At 38.5% G+C, this 22,852-nt stretch overlaps 1 protein-coding gene across 4 annotated transcripts in view; it reads left to right on the top strand.

The window, feature by feature from the left end:
- The window catches only part of LOC123518051 (SURP and G-patch domain-containing protein 1-like), a 39,005-nt gene that overhangs the window by 8,946 nt on the left and 7,207 nt on the right, over positions 1 to 22,852 (top strand). For 3 of the 4 annotated variants that reach the window (XM_045278600.1, XM_045278602.1, XM_045278598.1), the window contains exons 4-8: positions 9,863 to 9,980; positions 20,326 to 20,463; positions 20,778 to 20,974; positions 21,980 to 22,107; positions 22,663 to 22,783. In XM_045278600.1, the coding sequence (XP_045134535.1) occupies positions 9,863 to 9,980; positions 20,326 to 20,463; positions 20,778 to 20,974; positions 21,980 to 22,107; positions 22,663 to 22,783 (702 nt within the window). The remainder of the gene's footprint in view (positions 1 to 9,862; positions 9,981 to 20,325; positions 20,464 to 20,777; positions 20,975 to 21,979; positions 22,108 to 22,662; positions 22,784 to 22,852) is intronic. The other variant, XM_045278601.1, reaches the window with a different exon arrangement.

Genomic DNA, 22,852 nt, shown 5'->3' with positions numbered 1-22,852 from the left:
TGATCCCCTAAATTTCAAGAGATGGAGGCTATTCCGTTCCCACTGCCCTGTAGGAACAACAGGTTCAGGCCCAATAACTTCTGGAGCCTCTCCCTCCCGGCAGAAAAATAAAACTGAAGATGCCTCTTGCACGGCAGAACTAAAAGAGCCCTTCTGGCTAGTAGAACGAAAATAGGGCTTCAGCATGTTAACGTGACACAGCTGAGCCCTCTTGCGCCGGTCAGGAGTGACCACCAGGTAGTCGAGGTCACCTACCTTCTTCTCTATAATATAGGGGCCACTATAGCGGGCAGCAAGCGGCTGGCCCTGAAGTGGTAACAGCACGAGCACTTCATCTCCAGGGGCAAAACTCCGATACTCGGCCCTTCGGTCATAATACCCCTTCATACTCTGCTGGGCCTTACACAGGTGGGCCTGCGCCACCTCTAATGCCTTGGCTAATCTTTCTCGACTGCTCATGAGGCTCTTAAGCAGTGAGACAGGGCGCTCAGGCGACGGCTGACACCAAGCCTCCCGAACTACGTCGAGCGGTCCACGCACTCGGTGTCCAAACACTAGCTGATTGGGTGAGAAACCCAAGGACTCAGTGGGCGCTTCTCTCACCGCAAATAAGACAAAGGGACACCCTCGTCCCAATCCTTATCTCTCTCCATGCAGAAACTCTTGAGCATGGTCTTGAGAGTTTGATGATGTCTCTCCAGGGCTCCCTGAGACTGTGGATGATAAGCACTGGACACAATATGCTTGATCCCCCACGCAGTCATCGTATCCTTAAACAACTTTGAAGTAAAGTTGGTCCCCTGATCGGACTGCAGCTCTGCTGGCAATCCAAAGTGTGTAAAGAAGGTTAACAAAGCCTTCAGCACCACCTTAGAGTGAGTGCTTCTCAGGGGAATTGCTTCAGGATACCGCGTGGTAACATCCATTATGGTCAACAAATACTTGTGACCAGCCCTGGTAGTAGGCAGAGGACCTACTATATCAATCAAAACCCTCGTGAAGGGAGGATCAACAGCAGGGATAGGGTGGAGTGGCGCCACAGGGGGTGTCTGATTAGGCTTGCCCACCACTTGACAAGTGTGGCAGCACTTAAGAATCGTGGCTACTTCTCCAGACATGCTGGGCCACCAAAATTGCGACGCAGGCGAGCGACGGTCTTTCGGATGCCCAGGTGTCCAGCCATGGGCCCCTCATGTGCCAACAGCACAAGTGCCTCACGCAGCTTCTGCGGCACAACTACTTGCAATAACTCACCACCGTCACTCTCCTGCCATCTACGACACAACACCCCTTGATGCAAGACAAACTCCTCCCTGCCCTCCAACTCCTCACTTCCCTCACCCACTCGAGCAAAGAAGGAGGCCAACGCCGGGTCCTCCTGCTGCCTACGAATGAGCTCTGCAGGCTCTAGCTGGGTAAGAGAAAGGGGGACTATAGGGTCATGGGGTTGAGGCAACGCTGCAACCCTACGTCCCACACGGCATCGAGGACGGAGAGCTGGCCCAGGCTGCTCCGCTCCTGCCATGTGATCCGGTGAGTCCTCAGAAGGATCATCACCACCAGCCAGGCAGTCACCAGGCAAGGGAACAGCTCGCTCCCTGCCTCCACGATGCTCCACAGGGGAGAAACTCCAACTCCCCGCAGAACTGGAAGTCTCCCACCCTGGGCGCCAACTTCCAACAAACTGCCTGACTTATCATGCTGGGGCCTGTGCTGAACATCAGAGCCCTCAGCCTCCACACCAGGAAGCGACTCAGCACGAGTGCTCCCTCCGGAGTGCTCTGCAGAGTGAGGATAACCATCAAACAACTCAGCTACACCCAACACTCCGTCCTCACTCTCAGCAACAACTCCCAAAGCCGAGTCCGGTGCATTAACAAGTGACTCTACGCCGTCACCGTCAGCCTCTACACCAGAACTCAATGGTGAGCCCAACACTGGCTCCACCACATCAGCACTGTTACTCCCATCTGGAGTCAATCCCACCTGGCTGCTAGCAACCTCCTGGGTAGTAACAGGCTCTCTCTCAGCCCAGCGGGCCTGAGAGCGGGTAACAACATTTACAGAGTCTTGCACCACTGGCCCAGACTCTTCAGCAACCTCATCCTCATCAGAGGTTGGGATCCATACACGACCACCAGCCAAATCATTCCCAAGCAGGAAGTCCACTCCTGCGACTGGCAGTTCGTCTGCCACTGCTACCTGCGCCGTAGCAGTGACAAGAGGACATGACAGCGTCACCTCAGCCGTCACGAACTCCTCCACAGTGTTAAGTCCACGACACAACACTGCCTTGCTAGATGTCACCTTCTTCCCAGTGACATTTCGGCACACTGACTGCTGTGCTCCCGTATCACGCAGTACAGTGATGGGATACTTTGTGCCATCAATCTCAACAGTGCCTCCACACAGGAAAGGACGGCACCAGTCAAGCTCACTATCCTTAACAACAGCGGGCGAGGCAACAGGGGGAGGGACAGGTGGGCCAACCTGCTCTCTCTCCTCCAAACACAACTCAGGCACACGCCGTGCCTTCTCACTTCTAAAGCCTGAAGGAGCAGTCAACTCATCACCACAAACTTTATCTGGCCACACCAACAAGGCAACTGGTTTCTGCGAGGACTTTGGAGTTTCAGCTGTTACTAATTTTGGGCAATTGAACTTAAAATGCCCTTTCCCTCGGCAGTGATAGCACGTAGGCTGGGAATCATACTTGGGCGTTCTAGGGGCCGCCTTCCCGCCGTCCCGTCCTTCGCAGAAAAAGGAGGGTGGGGGCCTGGGGCTTTCCAAACCCATCTTACTGCCGAATCCAGTATATCGCCTAAAGTGGCCTGGAGAGCCCGAGGAAGAACTGCCACCACTCCCTGGGCCTCCCTTAGGACCACCTTCCTTACGACTCCAACTCCCAGGCTGCTGCACAGGACGGTGGGCCAACACATAATCATCAGCCCATGTAGCAGCCTCCTTCAAGGTCCTAAACCTCTTCTCCCTCAACAGAGGTACCAGCTCCTTATCAGCAATATCAATGAACTGCTCCATAACTACTAACTCCTTCAAAGCCTCGAGAGAGTCAACACCCTCGCTAGCAACCCATCTCTCAAACACTTGCTCCAGTGAACGAGCACACTCGAGGTAGGAGTCACTTGCTCGCTTCCTCTTTCCTCTGAATTGCAAGCGATAGGCTTCTGGTCGCAGCTCATATGCCCGCAAAATGTCAGCCTTAAACTCCTCATAATCATCCAGATCATCAGCTGACATTTTATCATAAACTTCCAAGGCTTTTCCCTTGAGTTTATTCGCGACCAAGCCTACCCATCTCTCTCGAGACCAAGCAAACTCCTTGGCTTTCCTCTCGAAGCGGACAAACCATTCAGCCACCTTAGCCTCATCAAATTCGGGGACTAGCTGGAGACTTTGAACTAAAGTACGCTCAACACTCTGTTCTCCTCCTCCTCCTACACTACCAACAACTCCAGGCGTACTTACTGCATGGCGAGTTCTCTCCCACTCCAACTCTCTATCTTTATCTGCCCTTTCTCTCTCCATCTCCAATCTCATCATCTCCATCTCTCTAGCCTCCTTCTCTGCTGCTAGTCTCTGAATTTCTCGTCTTCTTCCGCTTCTCTAGCCCTCTCTTCCGCCTCTCTAGCCTCTTGCTCTGCTGCTAGTCTCTGAAGTTCTCGTCTTTCTTCCGCCTCTCTAGCCTTCTCTTCCGCCTCTCTAGCCCTCTCCTCAGCAGCTAGTCTTTTTAACTCTCGCCTCTCTTCTGCTTCTATCTCCATTTTCCTCATTTCCAGCTTCAATCGCAGTTCCTCCAGTCTGGCAGCTGACTGGACACTATCAGCAATACTGCTTGCTGGACTAGATCGTCGGGAGCCTTCCCTGCTTCCGATACTTCTGCCAGGGCTAATATATCCCACATCACCTTCACTGGGACCGCCACGTGCGTTATCATGACACGTAGTAAATGCGTCCTCACTGACCCCACGCGCGGCCACCGACTCATCATACCCACGTGGTGAGTCTCGCCGGCTCACACTCGCATCCTCACCCTCCACTGGTGGGGTGAAAAGACCAGTAACTCTCTCCATGGTGCTCACAGGACTCGTTCTCACAAACAATAAAATAATATAAGTAATAATACCCCACACAATAACACTACACACTATAAAGCACTTGGTTTATCCTGGCGAGGTCGCCACTGTTACGGTTTACACGTCACCCGGCTGCGGTTAGCTGCTACAGCTCACTAGACTGTTATTCTGGCAAAATCGCCAACTTTGTTACGGTCAGTACAGTGGGGATTATAAAACACTCCACAGAGTCCCCACTACTATAACTCACAGCCGACGTAACCCTCAGGTTCTTTCAAGGTCGCCAACAGTGTATAATTTCCCCCACTGTAAGGGAATCTCCTCAGCAACTCCTTCTCCTCCTGTACCCAACCAAGTAGAATTTATAAATGGTAGATGTTATGTGTAACAGGGCGAGGCCTTAATACCCCTAGAGAAACCGCCCACAAGGACAATTCCACCCACTTCTCTATGAAGTATTAATGCCTCTCCACCCGCCTTGTCCACAGACTGTGATAACTCACAGACCGGAACAACGCGCGCGGTATATATATACTATACTATCCTACTACAACAAGTGCTTACTAACACCTGTTAGACTGACATCCCTGGCCTACTACTACTGCAATATATGATGTGTACAGCACATCCGGTGATGTACACACAAGCCCAGACACCACCTACGGGTGACACCAGCTATACACGAGTCCAAATACTCGTCGCAGACAAGTCTGGCGGACGACAACTACGCACTACTGGCCGACATGAAGCCTCTCAGCATTCAATAGTGTGCGTGGCTACTACCACTACAATACAGTTTACTACTGAAACTATACAAAAGATGGTGGGGCACACAGCCACCCAACAAAACACACTGGTGACCACAGCCACCAACAGCAACAACAGGACGAAACAATAACGCGTCCCTCCGCGTCGCCACACCCGAGTGGACGAACGCACAACAGGAAATGCAGCCCCAACCGGCTACACTTTCCTCAGGACAACAAGCCCGTTGTCCTACACAGCCACGGTCTACCCAGTAGCAAGTCAGCTACTCAACAGGAGGGCACAACTCCCAGACCAATGACTAGCGAGTAACAAGAACAGCCCAGCAACACGTGTCTCCACCCTGTGCCAGAAACCAAGAGCGCGTGTCTACCTCCGCTGAAGACTGGCTGGTTACTATAAACAGTATATTACTGATACTACACAACAGATGGTGGGGCACACAGCCGCCCACCAAACACACTGGTGACCACAGCCACCACAACGACAAACAGGACGAGACAATAACGTGTCTCTCTGCGCCGCCACACCACGAGGGGACGAACGCACGAGAAATGTAGCCAAACTTACTACACCTCTCCTAGAGCAACAAGCCCGTTGTCCTAACAGCCACGGTCTACCCAGTAGCAAGCCAGCTACTCAACAGGAGGGCACAACTCCCAGACCAATGACTAGCGAGTAACAAGAGAAGCCCAGCAACACGAATCTCCCTAACACTGTGCCAGACCGACGAGAGTGCGTGTCTATCTCTGCTGAAGGCTACCTCTGTACTGACTCCCGCTTGCAACGAGAAGTGGAGAAGGAGGGGATTGTCTGCTCAGCAGAACAGCCTGAGGGGCCCGTGATGGGTGGCCATAGGCTTCACATATAATAATATAATAAATTAAAGGGGATTAATGCGGTGCCCATCACAATATATATATATATATATATATATATATATATATATATATATATATATATATATATATATATATTTTATCCAACACTTTGTTTTCCCTTGGCCATATATATATATATATATATATATATATATATATATATATATATATATATATATATATATATATATATATATATATATATTGTGATGGGCACCATCTTAATATTTATATATATATATATATATATATATATATATATATATATATATATATATATATATATATATATATATATATATATATATATATATATATATGCTTTTTATATTTAAAACCTACTTTTTAGCATCTTTATTATGTATAATAATGTTATGTAGCTTATTTGTTGACTACCTCATCAAAACTTAAATATTTCATGCTGCTTCCTTTTCCCTTAATTCTTTTTTAATTTTTAAATTCTTAGACTTAATCCTAATATTTTGATACTGGTTTTGAAGAAACAGTATCAGATATATATTAAAAAGCTGTATAGTATTTTGTCTGCAAGCATGCTGGGTGATGTGTGCAGTTTGTGGTGGTTATGGCCAATATAGTTGGACAGTAGTAAATGATAAATTTTTTGGCAGAAATCATGAATGGAAAAAGAGGGAGAAAAGAAAATACATAGTATTATATGTGCCACCAAGGTCAAGACAGTTGACAAAGCTCTGTACACATGGTTTTCATTTGATACATAGAAGAAAAATTGATTGTTAGTCAGAAGAAAAATTGATTCTTAGTTTAAAGAATATTGAAAGACCAATAAATATTTTGAGGACCTGATATTATAAACTTATATAAAATATTCTGATCACTGGTTGAAAACTGTAAAAACTTACAATAAAGTAACTCTTTGATGTAAGTAATAAAAAAATTGGTTGATAAAGATACTGCAGAATGTAATGATACATTTCCTCTTAGAAGAGTGCCAACCTTTACTTCTGAGATATTGAAGGTTGACAAAAGACATGGTCATTATTGGTATTGTCTGCCTAAAGGTGCGTTCACACGATCGAACAATGTTCGACGGACAACTAGCAGTGGAAAGCGAGAAGGCTCGCTAATGACGTCAGAAGCGAGCACCAAGTAGTGTACTGGACACTGTCCGTGTTTGCAGCATCGAAACGTCAAACAGGTTTAACCTTTTCCAGTAAATCGTAGAAAGTATTTGGGTCCATGCGCATATAGTTCGTGAAGTCCGATTCATAGCCACTTTTCAATTCTTGGAAAATGGTTGCATGGCTTCCCCTTTCATTTCATTTGTGCAACCAGTCCTTGCACCATTCCCTTCTTGGCATCTCCTCCTCCTCCTCACAGAGTACAGCAATGATCATACTGCATAGTGCAATTTTTATTGGCCTTGTTTTCTTTCCTGTGTACCATGGTAGTGATGTATTGCACCAGTCGTCCAAGGCCACACACTGACTTATATGCCTGAGTTACCAACGGACATCACCTTCTGACATCACCTTCAAACATTGTCCACCGGTCTATGCCCTGTGAGCAGATTCGAAACGGTGGTAAACACCCTCATCTGGTACCACTGCTTGTTGCCAGATCCACTTCCATCGTTTCACCGCTTATGACATCATCCTGCTTCTCCTGTGATATGGTAACGATTTTGTCCGTCGAACATAGTTCGATCGTGTAAACGCACCTTAACAGTATGTATGTAGTATGTATGTAGGTACAGGAAAGGAACAAGCATCAAAATTAAAGATAAACAAAGACTGTGCAACAATATTGCTTTGTGGGAATGCCTTAGAAAAATGCAATGATTTTTTTTTCCCTCAAATATATGAAACCTAGGTCATTAAAAAATCAGTGGAAAAGTATTAATGATTTATGAGGCACAGACAATCAGAAATACTCAAGAAGTTATTCTCAAACATTTTTCATTAAAGATCATTACTCATTTTTAGTTGCTGTCCTCAAAAAGTCTTATGATGTCCTTAAAAAAGTTTTGCCATGAGTTATCTCAAAATGTAACAAGTCTTATTCAATCTTTGCCATAGAAACTAGTGAGTTTAGATCCCTCAGTCAGGAATTTCTAAACACAGTTCACAATGAAAGCTGTGAGCTATGACACTACTCTTTCCTGAAAAGATGTGAAGGAGAAAGCTTTGAGGAGTGTTGGTGACAGCTATATGCTAAGGTGATTGTGGAAAGAAGGGCGACGGGGTGGTGGAAGATTGATTATGGAGGTGTGATCAGAATATACTCAGAGAAATTGCTCAAATCGAGTTCTCATGGCGAATATATATATCTGAACCTCTTAACCAACTCGCACCCGCAATCCTCACAATTTCGAATTTATTTTAAGGGAACAACTCTCGGGACCCAACACAGACAGGTAATCACAGAAGCAAAACACAGTTGCTACGCTTTTCACTTTATTAGTTAAATTATAACAACACCATACATGCCATGTGGTCACTTACACACACACACAGGCACACACTAAATATTCCTAGAATAACTAAGGAAAAGGACTTACCACCACTCGGGTACAATACTCTGCCATGCGTGAGCTCATGTTCACTAAACACTACCTTGTACAAAGGCAGCGACCACTCACGTGGACTCCAGGGCCTCCGGGATCACTCCGCCACGTGGGGACAAAGGCACGAACGCACAACACAAATGTTTCTAGAATGTTTATCTTCTCAGCTCTACACAGCTGGGTAAAACACTAATTCTGTAAAACACTAATTCTGTCCTTGCACAACAACCTGAAACAAATGATGTATCTCGTGGCTCTCAACCACTGCTCAACACACACAAAGCCTGAAACAGATGATACACGTGGCCCCACGGCCTCCAGCACGTGTGAACACAGAGTCAAAGTAATCCATCTTTATCTTGGAGATCGGTATTTCCTCTGCTTCTGCACGACTCTCGACAAATTGTATCGATCTTAAGAGGCTGTTTTCCCTCTGATAAGATGACAGAATCATAGCCGCATGCAATATACGGAGGAAAATTACCGACCTCGTGAGCAACACGCCCACTTCACACCGAGTCACGCACTAGACTGCCTTGCGCGTGACCCACTGCAGGTCACGTGCCCTGGCTTGACCCCATTTGCTAATTAAACAATAGCTTTTCCTTTAATTCTCCTCATTCCTCTTTCTAACACCTTCCCAACTCTGCATAGACTCGTCTATACACCGAAGACGCCCACAGATATATGCACAACTCAATGGTGTGCACAGGAAAGAAGCAATAATTGTTGAGGAAATTTAAATATCGCGCTGAGATTGAGGTTGGCAACCCTTGCGCCGCCATCCAGCCTCCTCGCCAGACTCAGAGTTGCCAATTACTGATCCGCTGTTTCTCATTACTACAGCTCCATAATGACTAGTGATCTCCTCAGCATTCTCATATTGTAGCCAATATGTAATTACACATCTCAGTACTATCAGCTGGGAGAATAACTCGTTCTGGCTCCAGAATTAACTTTTCCAAGCAGTGTGTATTCCTCCACCTTGAAGACAGGCGAACATAGCCTTGCGTGGGCATCGTCTGCTGGTTCTTTCTGCGAATTTATTCGCTGGCATGGGCTTACCATGAGAATGATATTTTATGAAATGGTGGAGAGAGTGACTTTTAAGGTTTCAGAGTGTGCCAGAGGGAGGGAATGATAAATACCAATAAGGTATATGCCATTCATAAGATATGAAAACAGATCTCTTAATTTTAATTCAACTATTGCTTGTCTGAATATTATATGTAGATCCTCAAATAGTATTTCAGAACTGTAATTATTCATGAGCATAATTCCAAGTAGTTGGTATGATTGTCTCTTTTTGTTCCTATCACAAGCAGGCTTATCTTCATTCACAATCCCCACAGTTTTTACTCCAGCTTCACTGTCACCCACTTCATTCACATAAGACCTGCTGCACCAGAGCCACCCTGCAGCTCTCTTTTTAAGAATAAGAGATTTTATTGGTAGCTTTTTACTCTTCAAGCCATTTAAATGTAGTTCAGTGAATGAAGCTACTGATAGTCAAGGTATTCTTTCACATATTTTATGCAGATATATATTTTTTTTATTTAGTATAATTTTTCCCACAGGTTGACACCCTCCCCTTCAGTGAAGATGTGAAAACTGAACCAGAAAATCCTGATTGGTTTCAAGATGCCCTAAGAAGAGCACAAGCCAAGGCAAAGGAACTCTCAGAAACTCCAGCAGGTAAGGGAATATTGTCTTGGAAACATTCATTGGTAAAACATGTTCTTACCTGTACATGCATTGCTGTGCTTATTTTTTTCTGCATAGACTTTTCAATTTTTTTCAATTATATAATTATATATTGTGATAATAAGATTTGAAATGTTTCTTATTTGAGTGTGTTGAGAGGGAAACGTATTTGGTAGTATATGTGGGATGACCATGCATACTAGCAGCTCTAAATGTTAAAGTATTATTCTGAAAGGATATTGTCTTGACATGGATTTCTTCAATGGATTTGTAGATTAAGAAAGATTTTGGTATCCATTACTCCTTTATTTTAGTGCAACAGTAATTCTAGGAGTTCACCTATAAATTTGTCCACATAACTGAGTGTTTATGCTGTGTAATATGATCACCCATATTTTATAACAATTTCTGACACATCTCTTGATGTCTCTTTGTAGCTGTACCTATTTTGCTTTAAGAAGCCTTGGTAAGAATGTCTGCAGGTTCAGAACATTAGAATGTTGAATCTCAAGGGTTTAACAATTTGCACATGAACTATAGGAAGGTTATTCATCAGACCCGGAACTAAAATTGGGCATTGCCTATGTTTGTTTTACAAGGGACTGTCGACACTTCTGTAAAAATTTATCTTGCCAATTCAATTTTTAAATTCCAGCATGCCATCTGTGAAAGGACAAACAGAATGTAGATTTTGCACCAAGAAGTCAGTGTTATTTGGTAGAAAATAATTAGGTGTTATTTGTTGTAATTTTTTTAAACACTGAATAATCATCAATGAGATTTTCCATTATAATTTTCTATCTATCATAGCTATATATATATATATATATATATATATATATATATATATATATATATATATATATATATATATATATATATATATATATTAGATATACACAGTAATACCTCGAGATACGATTGCCCCAACATACAATTTTTTTTTATATACAACAAAAAATTTGATATAATTTACACCTTGAAATACGAAGATATTTTTAAGATACGAATAGCCTTCGGTAGGTGGCGCAGCGATTGCTTGGCTACCCTCGTCCACCCGAACATTCAAGCCTCGTTGTGTATCGTTGTTCATCCTTTGTGCTTGTATGTGTCAGTGCTCCTAGGCAGTGTGTATTTTTTCTTAAGTTTTGTGAATTCAAGACCCTGTGATCGTGGGTCCCAAAAGAAGAAGTTTGGCGAGAAACACAAAATAGCCTGTATTCACATGCTGATTACACTTAGAAATTCAATAAATGAGAGAGTACAAATGCTGTTCTGCCCACAAGCAACTCTTCCTCTTTGCAATACAAAAACCAGAAGTCTCTAGTCTAGATGTCATGGTTACCAAAATATCACAGGTTGAATGAGGTAGTATCATCGGTTTATGTGGCCTTGCTTCTGATCAGGTTCAGCGGCCTTGGCTAGAGCGATAGAAAACGGGCCCCTTGTATCTCTCTCTCTCTCTCTCTCTCTCTCTCTCTCTCTCTCTCTCTCTCTCTCTCTCTCTCTCTCTCTCTCTCTCTCTCTCTCTCTCTCTCTCTCTCTCTCTCTCTCTCTCTCTCTCTCTCTCGTTCTGATACCACTCCTTCAAAAGTTGTCTCCCCATAACATGGCGAGAGACCTGAGGTATAGAAGTAAGGTGCGTGAGAGAGGTGGCAGAATCAGACACTGTGAAATCAGTCGCTCCCACCACCCATTGTTGGTGACACAGTGACGTAGAGCATATGTTTAATCCTGATGAGTGTTGCCAGCTCACAAGCAAAGAAAGCGGGAAGAAAATAGTCAAAATATAGCCGTAAAAAGCCTAAATGTTTATGGACATGCTCCGAGTCTTGCATGATGAATGTCTATCGATGTGTCCTGAGTTTTGCGGGTTAAGTTGTTATTTTTGGCAATATAGTTAATTTATATCATGCATACAATATATATTTGTCTTATATTAAAGCTATATTTGGTTGGTATTTAAAGCATGTTAATTTTTTGTGGGGGTAAATTCATATCACAAGAACGAATTAATTCTATTTCCATTCATTTTTATGGAAAAAATTGATTTGATATACAATTTTTTTTTATATACTCACAAGCAAAGAAAGCGGGAAGAAAATAGCCAAAATATAGCCGTAAAAAGCCTAAATGTTTATGGACATGCTCCGAGTCTAGCATGATGAATGTCTATCGATGTGTCCTGAGTTTTGCGGGTTAAGTTGTTATTTTGGGCAATATAGTTAATTTATATCATGCATACAATATATATTTGTCTTATATTAAAGCTATATTTGGTTGGTATTTAAAGCATGTTAATTTTTTGTGGGTGTAAATTCATATCACAAGAACGAATTAATTCTATTTCCATTAATTTTATGGAAAAAATTTATTTGATATACAATTTTTTTTTATATACAGTGGTACCTGTAGATACGAAAGCTTCTGTACACAAAAATTTCATTTTACGAAATGATATGTAAAGATTTTTTGGCTTCATATTACAAAAAATTACTCAGCATACGAAAGATACAAAACAAAGCGTGAAATTCCTGCGTGCAGAAATTTTTAAAATTCTCGCCATTTAGAAACTGAAAAAAAAAAATAAAATAAATAAATAAATAAATACCGTATTTTACGGCTTGCAAGACGCTGCATCTTGGAAGATGCACCCTAATATTTGAAAGAAATTTATAAGAAAAAAAAAGTCATTCTCATACAAGAACACATTCACCATATACTCGACCACTGAACACAAAAACATCAGAATCAAGGAGTCTGCAAGACACTATTGTTTCACCACTCATTACAAATTTGCTGCAGCACTCACCACAAATTTAAAACTATGTAAATAAAAACACCATATACACAGTGAAACAGTCCATCTCTTCTTGTTTTAGTGGCGGGCGACGGCATGTATTGGACATATTGTTTACATTACGGAATCACTTGTTCGATCGCCGAAACCAAACGCGTCAGTGCTGCAGTTCGTATTGATTTAATTTTGCAATCGTGCTTCACAAGCTTTATCATTGTGATTATAATTCACAAGTGGAGTTTTAACTCTTGCTTGAACGAATAAGCCACTTGGATGTTCTATTAATAAAAGTATAAAGGCACCTGGCATGTGTGTGCATTCGTGTGCATGTACGTACATGTGTGTTGCTATGGGACGAGGGAGCAGGCCATTTTCTCCACACGCTGAGTAGGCTGCAGGAAGGATTATGGTATTGGAAATACTTGTAACAGCTAATGATAATAATAATTTTAAGTGTTTTGTAAAGTTAAGTGTTAATTTTACCTGCCATTTTCTATATTTTCTGGCGTTTGCCCTCCTCCTCTGCCACCACTTTCACTTTCGGACATCGCCTCACTCAAAAGGCAAGGTTCCACATTTTCGTATAATTTTTGTATTATTATTTTTCATTATGTTCTATTATCTACTTCATTTACAGGTATTAACGGTTAGGTTAGGTATATTGAATGATTCAAATGTATTTGGGTCTTATTTCATTCTGGTTTTACCCTTATTATAAAATTTAATGTGTTTTTGTAGAGCTTGGAACAAATTAGGCGATTTACATGTGAAACGCAACTCATTATACGAAAAAATCATGATATGAAAGCCACACTGGAACAAATTAAATTCGTATCTCGAGGTACCACTGTACAACGATTGTCACGGAACGAATTAAATTTGTATGTTGAGGTACCACTGTATATATATATATATATATATATATATATATATATATATATATATATATATATATATATATATATATATATATATATATATATATATATATATATATATATATATATATATATATATATATATATATATATATATATATATATATATATATATATATATATATATATATATATATATATATATATATATATATATATATATATATATATATATATATATATATATATATATATATATATATATATATATATATATATATATATATATATATATATATATATATATATATATATATATATATATATATATATATATATATATATATATATATATATATATATATATATATATATATATATATATATATATATATATATATATATATATATATATATATATATATATATATATATATATATATATATATATATATATATATATATATATATATATATATATATATATATATATATATATATATATATATATATATATATATATATATATATATATATATATATATATATATATATATATATATATATATATATATATATATATATATATATATATATATATATATATATATATATATATATATATATATATATATATATATATATATATATATATATATATATATATATATATATATATATATATATATATATATATATATATATATATATATATATATATATATATATATATATATATATATATATATATATATATATATATATATATATATATATATATATATATATATATATATATATATATATATATATATATATATATATATATATATATATATATATATATATATATATATATATATATATATATATATATATATATATATATATATATATATATATATATATATATATATATATATATATATATATATATATATATATATATATATATATATATATATATATATATATATATATATATATATATATATATATATATATATATATATATATATATATATATATATATATATATATATATATATATATATATATATATATATATATATATATATATATATATATATATATATATATATATATATATATATATATATATATATATATATATATATATATATATATATATATATATATATATATATATATATATATATATATATATATATATATATATATATATATATATATATATATATATATATATATATATATATATATATATATATATATATATATATATATATATATATATACATGCATATACATTTAGAGTTTAGGTAGTGTATCCTTCATGAAATTGTTCTTATTTCATTGTTAACTTAATAAGTGTCAAAGAGTGTCATGTAAAAGGATATCAGATTAGTAAGAGATAGTGAAAGAAGAAGAAATAAAAGGTCATATGAAAAGTGCTGCTGTATTAGTGAACTCTTTTTCAGGTAGAGAAACTACCTACCATGGGGTCAGGGACTCCCACTTGACACACCCTCTACAATATGCCTAATGGATAATCAGGTTCTTCTTGCTAATTTCTCTTTCTTGGGCTTCATTATATCTACATTCATGTCTTAGTTTATTCAATGTGCACTCTTTCCTGTGCAAGCAAATAGCATGTGGCTGTTTGTTGGCCTCATCATATAATTTTGGCAGTTTCTGACTTATTTCCATGTCTTCATACATTCTTTCAGCTTGATTTTATGTATGGATCTTCCGTTAGACAAACAATCAGATCGTAGCTACATTATATAGCCACATATAGGGAACAGGCAAGTGACAGCATATCAACACCACATGTCTGAGAGGATTGATGATATCTGCTGCCTTCTCACCTCTAGTCTTTTCCTGTCCTGATTCTTGCCAGTACAGTTATTACCTTATCTCAATTTTTTAAACTTCTATATGAATTCATATACTGTAAGAGTCTGTTAATCCGATGAGCAGGGGACCAAATTATGAGTTTCATTAGATTATCAGGATGTACCCTTGAAAACAATAGACATAATAAACTAGTGAATAGTAAAAAAAATAAAGACAGTGTAATATGGATCGTTTTACTATGCAAATACTTCTCCATACATGTCAGCTGCATCTTGATCTGCAAGTTGTTACTCAACAGCAGCATCAATAGCCCATATGCATGTTTATTATTATCCATCCCAGTCTGGGTCTTTTAGCTGTTGGGGCTGGGAATCAGTACTTTGATAATCATTCTGCTGATATTTCTGAGACTGGTATTTGCTCTACTGGTTCCCCGTGGAACTGGTTCTGGAACAGGTTCTGCATGCTGATGAATACCAGTCTCTGAATCGCCAGTGCACCTGATAACTGACAAGCAATGCACTGGTAGTTCTGAGAATGGTATTCACCAGCTGCACTTTATCAATTCCTTTGAAACTATAGTGAAACTAAATTGTACTGACCCACAGGATGAGACTGATAATTTGTGTGATGTTACCATATCTTTCATTACTTCATGGAAAAAATAACAGTTCTTTATTCAATTTAACCCCTTCAGCACAAGACTGTTTTTATTACCCGCCTATCCCCGCAATACAAGCCCTCCCGCATACCTCCCAACTGCTACACATCCACCCACTCAACTTGCCTTTTTTACCCATTTTTTCAGATATTTTGAAAATGTTTTTTGCTTAACACATACCAAACACTTCAATGAAAGTTATATTAGGTTTAGTTTGGTTTGGATAGCTTGGGTTAGGTTAGGTTAGAGTGCTTAAAGTTAGGCAAGGTTTATGTATGGGAAAAACATGCCCTCTCACTCATCCATTTATATAGGCTATCTACCACTTCATTGTCAAATACATACATGAAGGCTTCACTTGGGCACATAAAAGTAGACACAGACATGGCAGACAGGTTGGCAGGGTCAAGGCCATCAGCATTGGCACTGAATATGGGGACCGGGTCTGGCTGCTCGTCACTGAATCGATCGGACATGAGTCGCCACCCATGGTCCATCATGGGGTCAATTTTGTAAATAAAATCATCTTCACTTTCATATTTACAGTCACTTTCACTACTATCATCATTTGCATCATTGCCAGGAAGGTACTCAAAGTCAGAGTCAGAGGGCTAAGTGTCAGACAGAGCAGTAAAAAAACAAAATAATAAAAAGAAAGGGGAAAAAAAAAGAAAAAAAAAATCACATGCACACTACAAGCCAATATGATATGGCTTATATGAAGTTCACACAGGCAGTGTAGATCTGCTCAGAACCAATGCATAAATCAAGCTGAGGAAGACTCCTTGAAGAACCAATTCTTGTACACGCGTATGATCTTGTATCGATGAGTTTAATGCATCACAGCTCTAAAAAAGGGGAGGGGGACAAGTGAAATGAAGATCTCTGCAGGTGATTATGCCATAAGTAATTTAAGTACAGTAGCATTGTTGGTTATAAAAGTGAAAATGAGACTGATAATTTACAGAATATTTACTGTTATGTCCTCTCGAGATACCCAGTTTAATATAATGAGTGGTGAAAAGAAACATAAGATGAGACAGTATTTTATTTCTGTTACTGCCCAAGCTGAACTTATTTATTGAAGATAATTGGATGAAGAGATTTTTTTTTTTTTTGTCTGGCTGTTCAACATTCAGTTCATTAAGATGGGGAAGCGTCAGTTTATCCTTCCAATGTGGTGACCAGATTGGAAGTGAAGTGAGTCGATTTGCACATGCATGGTGATCTGACTCCTCCTCCCCATTCCCCAGGGAAAATCCCATCTTGGGTCAAGTGGCAACGTTGCCTGACCTGGTATGCCATATTGTCACATATGTACATGAAATACCTTCATTTGATTTGGTATTTAACACTTTATTTGTATCACCTGCGATTTAATGAAATATTCAGAATATTCTTAGAATGCTGTTTGTTGATAATACTATAATTAAAGAACAGTGAGTAGTATAGGGTGAATATTTTGGTTGGAGATCTGGCAGGATGGTGAACAACACCCTATGGGTCAGTACAATTTAGTTTTACTATAGTTCAGATGGTTCCTCAAGCCCAAGGAACCAGTTCCTTGAATATTTGAGTTATTGGTTCCTGCTCACCACTACTAGCTTGGTCTGAAGTAGGGGAGTTTCAGTAGGAGCATCTACTTCTACCTGTTACTGCTAGAGTACTTCTGGCACCTGATTTGAATTTGTGGAAGGACCTAATTTTGGCCATTGATTTATTTTTTCATACCCACATTTAAAAATTTGGGCTATTGGGAAATTTGAATTATTGATGTTCAGATTAATGGACTTTTACTGTAGATGATGGAAACATTTACCTGGAATGTTTGGAGTGCATGCATTTATACATCTTATGGGAACATGGTACAATATTTAGATATATTTACAAATAAGCCTTATCTTTTAAAGGGCCATAGGCAGCTCAAAACACTTTACCATGGGAGGACTGGAGGTAGTTATAATCATTTTGTGATCTTTACTTTAAATTTAGCTACTTTTTGTCAATTTTTGTAGTTCATTCATTGATGACATTGCCTGTGAGCTAGTTAGGTTAATCTGTTAGTCTGCTCTGCATTTATGTCCAGATACAGTAACAGGGATTGTGATGAATATGATTCTCTACCTTCACACCTCAGCGCCAGATATAGTGCCCATCTTAATGAATGCAATAGAGCAGAAGCTGATAAACTGTTTAACATATGGCAAGAGAGCTCAGGGCACCAATTTTCATTAGGTGCTACCAATGTCTAGTCTACAAAAACAGTTCCATTCATGGCAAGTGACTCGTTCCCTTCAAAAGTCCATCCTTTTCAACTTAGTGTCTCTATAACCACTACACATATAGACAACTGGATGGCATCAGTAGAAAGAGGAAGACGATGTTGAGTACAAAGTCTATTTCCTTTGCTCTCCCAGGATAAATTTAAGGTATGTTGATACAAGCTCTTTTTGACATTCAACAGTGGAGGCACAGTTCTAATGGGATGAAAATCACCACCACCATTGGTCCTTTTAGGGATTTAAGGGGTTTAGATTTTAATAGGCTAAATAGCTGAGGGAATTACTGAGTAGAGAGTAAAAATTACCAAAAGTATTAAATATTTTTGATCAAAGTGTGACAGTCCCTTAATCTAAGTTGATCACTCATTTAATATTCAAAATCAATTAGGTTTATAGATTTGGAAGAACTCAAAGGAAAGAATAAAAAAAAAAAAAAAAAACAGGAATGTACATCTTGAATCTCTTTGCCTGTTCTGGTGCCTGTTCCTTGGAATATTGCAAGGGAATGGATAAAGTAGGAGTTTTAACTTGTCCCAGTGCATTTTCTTTACTTCAACTGTCTCACTGTGATGTATTCATTCAATCTTGAGTTAAAGCTCTGAGACTTCCACATTATAAGAGCCTTGTTATACTCTCAAGATTTGCCTTCTTAATATGCAATTATTTACTCTAATCTACTCTCATGCCTGTTCCAATGTAGTTGATAGTGAAGATTTATTTGTTTCATGTTAGAATTATGCATATAACAAGAACTACTGACAGGGAACTCAATGTTTAAGAACAAGGATATCTAAAGGTATACTTGTATGAGTCAAGTGAATGGAGTGGTAGTTGACAGAACATTAATGTATCAACAAATATGAACAGTTGTTGGATGTAAAGGTTTAGAGAAAGGAGCTGGAGTTGGTATATATATATATATATATATATATATATATATATATATATATATATATATATATATATATATATATATATATATAACAGACCATTGCCTGGTTGATGGGAAGTTAAGATTAGACTGCAGATCAGTAAAGGCTTAAGAATGGATATGGCACAGCAAGTTCTGAATGTGAATGTGTTGAAGAGGGAGAAGACTGTAGAGTATCAGGAAAAGATTATGAATGAGTGGAACAGTGAAAGTTTGGGAAGTAGGTAATGCGGAAGAAGAGTGGTGGTGTCTCAAAACTACAGTTGTGGATTGGTGTGGAACAGGTGTGTGGCATGAGATGAATTGGAGGTGATATAAAACAAGATAGTGAGTAGTGTATGTATGGAATGTGGTTGCAAAAGGAGGAGGAGGAATTGTAAAGCAAATGCAAAGAGAAGAGAAATTAAGCAAAGAGGGTAGTGCTGTATGCAAAGATGAGTAAAGATGAGAGGTAGGGTGTTAAGTTGAAAAAACTTACAGTTGAACAAGAAAATTTCCAACAAGTATATTATTTTTGCTAGAAAATCATGGGTCATCTTGTATTACCAGCTGCCTCAAAATCCAACACAAATGTGGTACCACCTTGAAGAATTTCCATGGTACAGGCATTAAAATTGATTGATTCATCAATAACTGGTGTAATTGACATACACATTGTATATCATTGTTTTATCTAAGATTCAGTTATATCACTTTCTTTAACTATTTGTTTTATTTGATGTAAAAAAAAAATTACTATGTATTTTGCTCACAAAAAATGGGTTAGGGGGGTGATCAGTGCAACTCTGTTTATGATAAGTACATACTTTTATTTGTACTAGCCTGCTGCTATTGAATACTTTTCCATTAAATACCTATTTATTCTAAGCAGTGTCATTGTTTCTCTCCCACTTCCACATGCTAGGTTAGTATCGAGGCAGCTTTATTGATGAAGTTTGCTAGTTTCTCTCTCAGCTTGTTCCAGTGAAGAGGATTCGAGCAACAGCAAATTATCTGACATGTCCATGAGCAAGAAACGAAAAAGCCGCTGGGGAGGACAACCTGCCCCTGCGGCTGCCCCAGTAACACCATTAGTTCCAGGTATTGACTCTCTCTCTCTCTCTCTCTCTCTCTCTCTCTCTCTCTCTCTCTCTCTCTCTCTCTCTCTCTCTCTCTCTCTCTCTCTCTCTCTCTCTCTCTCTCTCTCTCTCTCTGTTGCTATGTCACATATGAAGGAGAATTTTTTGATGAAATACATTGTCTTTATTACTTTGTATATTTTTTCTTCCAAGATTACACATGTGGTAATTTTCAAACAAGAAAGCATTATATATTTTCTTTAAATATATAGTATATCTAAATCTATGCACTGTAGCTGTTTGATCAGCTTCCAATTTAGTAATTTTTCCATCCAGTATCCACTACATCATTCTCGGTGCCAGAGAACCTTATGGATATGGTAGGGGAAGGAGAGCACTTCCAAGCCATCCATGGGGTTATGGTCACTCGCCTTACAAGGAATAATCCAGCAATTGTTGCATATGCACAGAAAGTTTTTGGCTCTCTTGATCTAACAGATGCACAGTGGAAGCAATGTGAAGAACAAATGAAGGTAAGACTTCAAAATTCATATTAAGTAACTGTTAAGAAAAGAAAAGTTTTGTTAACCCATAAAGGATGAGGATGTTCCTTGAATATGTCCTTTTCAGCAGGGCTAGTTTAGACAAATTGGCAAAAATAGGTAATCAATTCTTCAATTCTGCCTTGACAAATTCATAAGAAATGTAATAGCATCACACTTATCAATCCTTCCTCATCAGTCTCCCTCCAACCCAAACTCTCTAGCTAATGTGATGTATGTATAATGAAATTATAAAGTGATGAAGCAAAATAACTTTCTATCCTTTCTCAGGATATGTTCAAATGGTTGTGTGCCATCCTGCAGCCTGGCTTGGATCCCAGCCAGCAGACCCCAAGCCTCCTTTATCTGCTTTCCTCACCAATATCACTCAGATACTTGCTCATATCATTCTACAGACATTATTAGTATTGCTATTAGTATTATTGTCTCACATAAAACATAGTACAAGAAAAAAGAAACATAGTTGTTACAGCTGGAAGGATGCACTAGCTCATACCTGATATAAGCCTGTGTGATGAAGATGCAAAACAGGAGATAAAATACATTCTGCTTTTCACTACTGTTAAACCGGTAAAAGTTTTTCAGGAGAGACTCCTGCTCTTCTCCATCCACCCACAACTTTCCCCTTCCCAAGAGCTCTCTCTCTCTCTCTCTCTCTCTCTCTCTCTCTCTCTCTCTCTCTCTCTCTCTCTCTCTCTCTCTCTCTCTCTCTCTCTCTCTCTCTCTCTCTCTCTCTCTCTCTCTCTCTCTCTCTCTCTCTCTCTCTCTCTCTCTCTCTCTCTCTCTCTCTCTCTCTCTCTCTCTCTCTCTCTCTCTCTCTCTCTCATAGAAGTGTTTTTTTAAGGAGCTGACCATAAAAGGAAAGCCTCCATCTTTCTGTATCTACATTTTTCCTTGCTTGTTCAAAATCCCTACTTTTGCTGATGATTAAAACTCTTTATTTTATTTTTATCATTAAATATGGGCTATTTTCAGATGAATGTGGTCTTCCAACTGCTTCAGGCAAAGAAGAGAGAATCTGAGCGTTTGGAAAAACAAGGGAAAGTTAGATATGAGTATGATTCTGATGAAGATGTTGATGGTGGTACTTGGGAACATAAAAGGTAAGATCATAATTATAGGTGGTTGACTGATGCATTTAGCGAATTTTTAAATCCAGGAGTCAACAAAACTAAGGTTATATTATTCTGACAATGGAAATGTAGCTATGCACTGGAACAAAGTACACAAAACTAATCACTCACACACAAAAAAAAAAAAAAACACAAGTAAGCAAAACTGAACACATACTGAGAAGTTTGACTATATCCAGGACACACCAGGACACATGAGTAGCCACACCCCGTCCTCTTACTAACACGCTGCTAGATTAACAGAAGCTACACATTAAGAGGTTTGCCCATCTTCTTTACTACCCCTTACAGTTTTAAGGCTAGCTTAGTACAAGCATCAGTGCCACATCCTGAAGATTAAACAAAACATGATGTATAAATATAAACTAAAACTTTTAGTTTTTAATTTTTAATGAATGCAAAATATGTTTATTGCAGTACATATATACTGCTTTACTTTATGTTTATATGATTTAGCTCAGGTAAGAAAACTGTAGTAAATAATACTACATTTGTTTTTACGATACATTATTGTACTGTCCCCAGACGAGCTAGAGAGATGGAAGAAACACAAGCCAGGGCAGCAGAACTCACCAATATGGCAGAAGGGAAACATCATATTGGTGATTTTCTCCCCCCAGATGAATTAGCAAGATTTATGGAAAAGGTGAGTTGATAATTTATTTTTATACTTAAAACAATTACTTGGTCCTTTCTTCCTTTCCCCATTCTTTTC

This window comes from Portunus trituberculatus, chromosome 43 (genome assembly GCF_017591435.1).
Source record: "Portunus trituberculatus isolate SZX2019 chromosome 43, ASM1759143v1, whole genome shotgun sequence".
Lineage (NCBI taxonomy): Eukaryota > Metazoa > Arthropoda > Malacostraca > Decapoda > Portunidae > Portunus > Portunus trituberculatus.
Note: the sequence above shows the minus strand (reverse complement) of the source record. Positions and strands in the feature narration are given on the sequence as shown.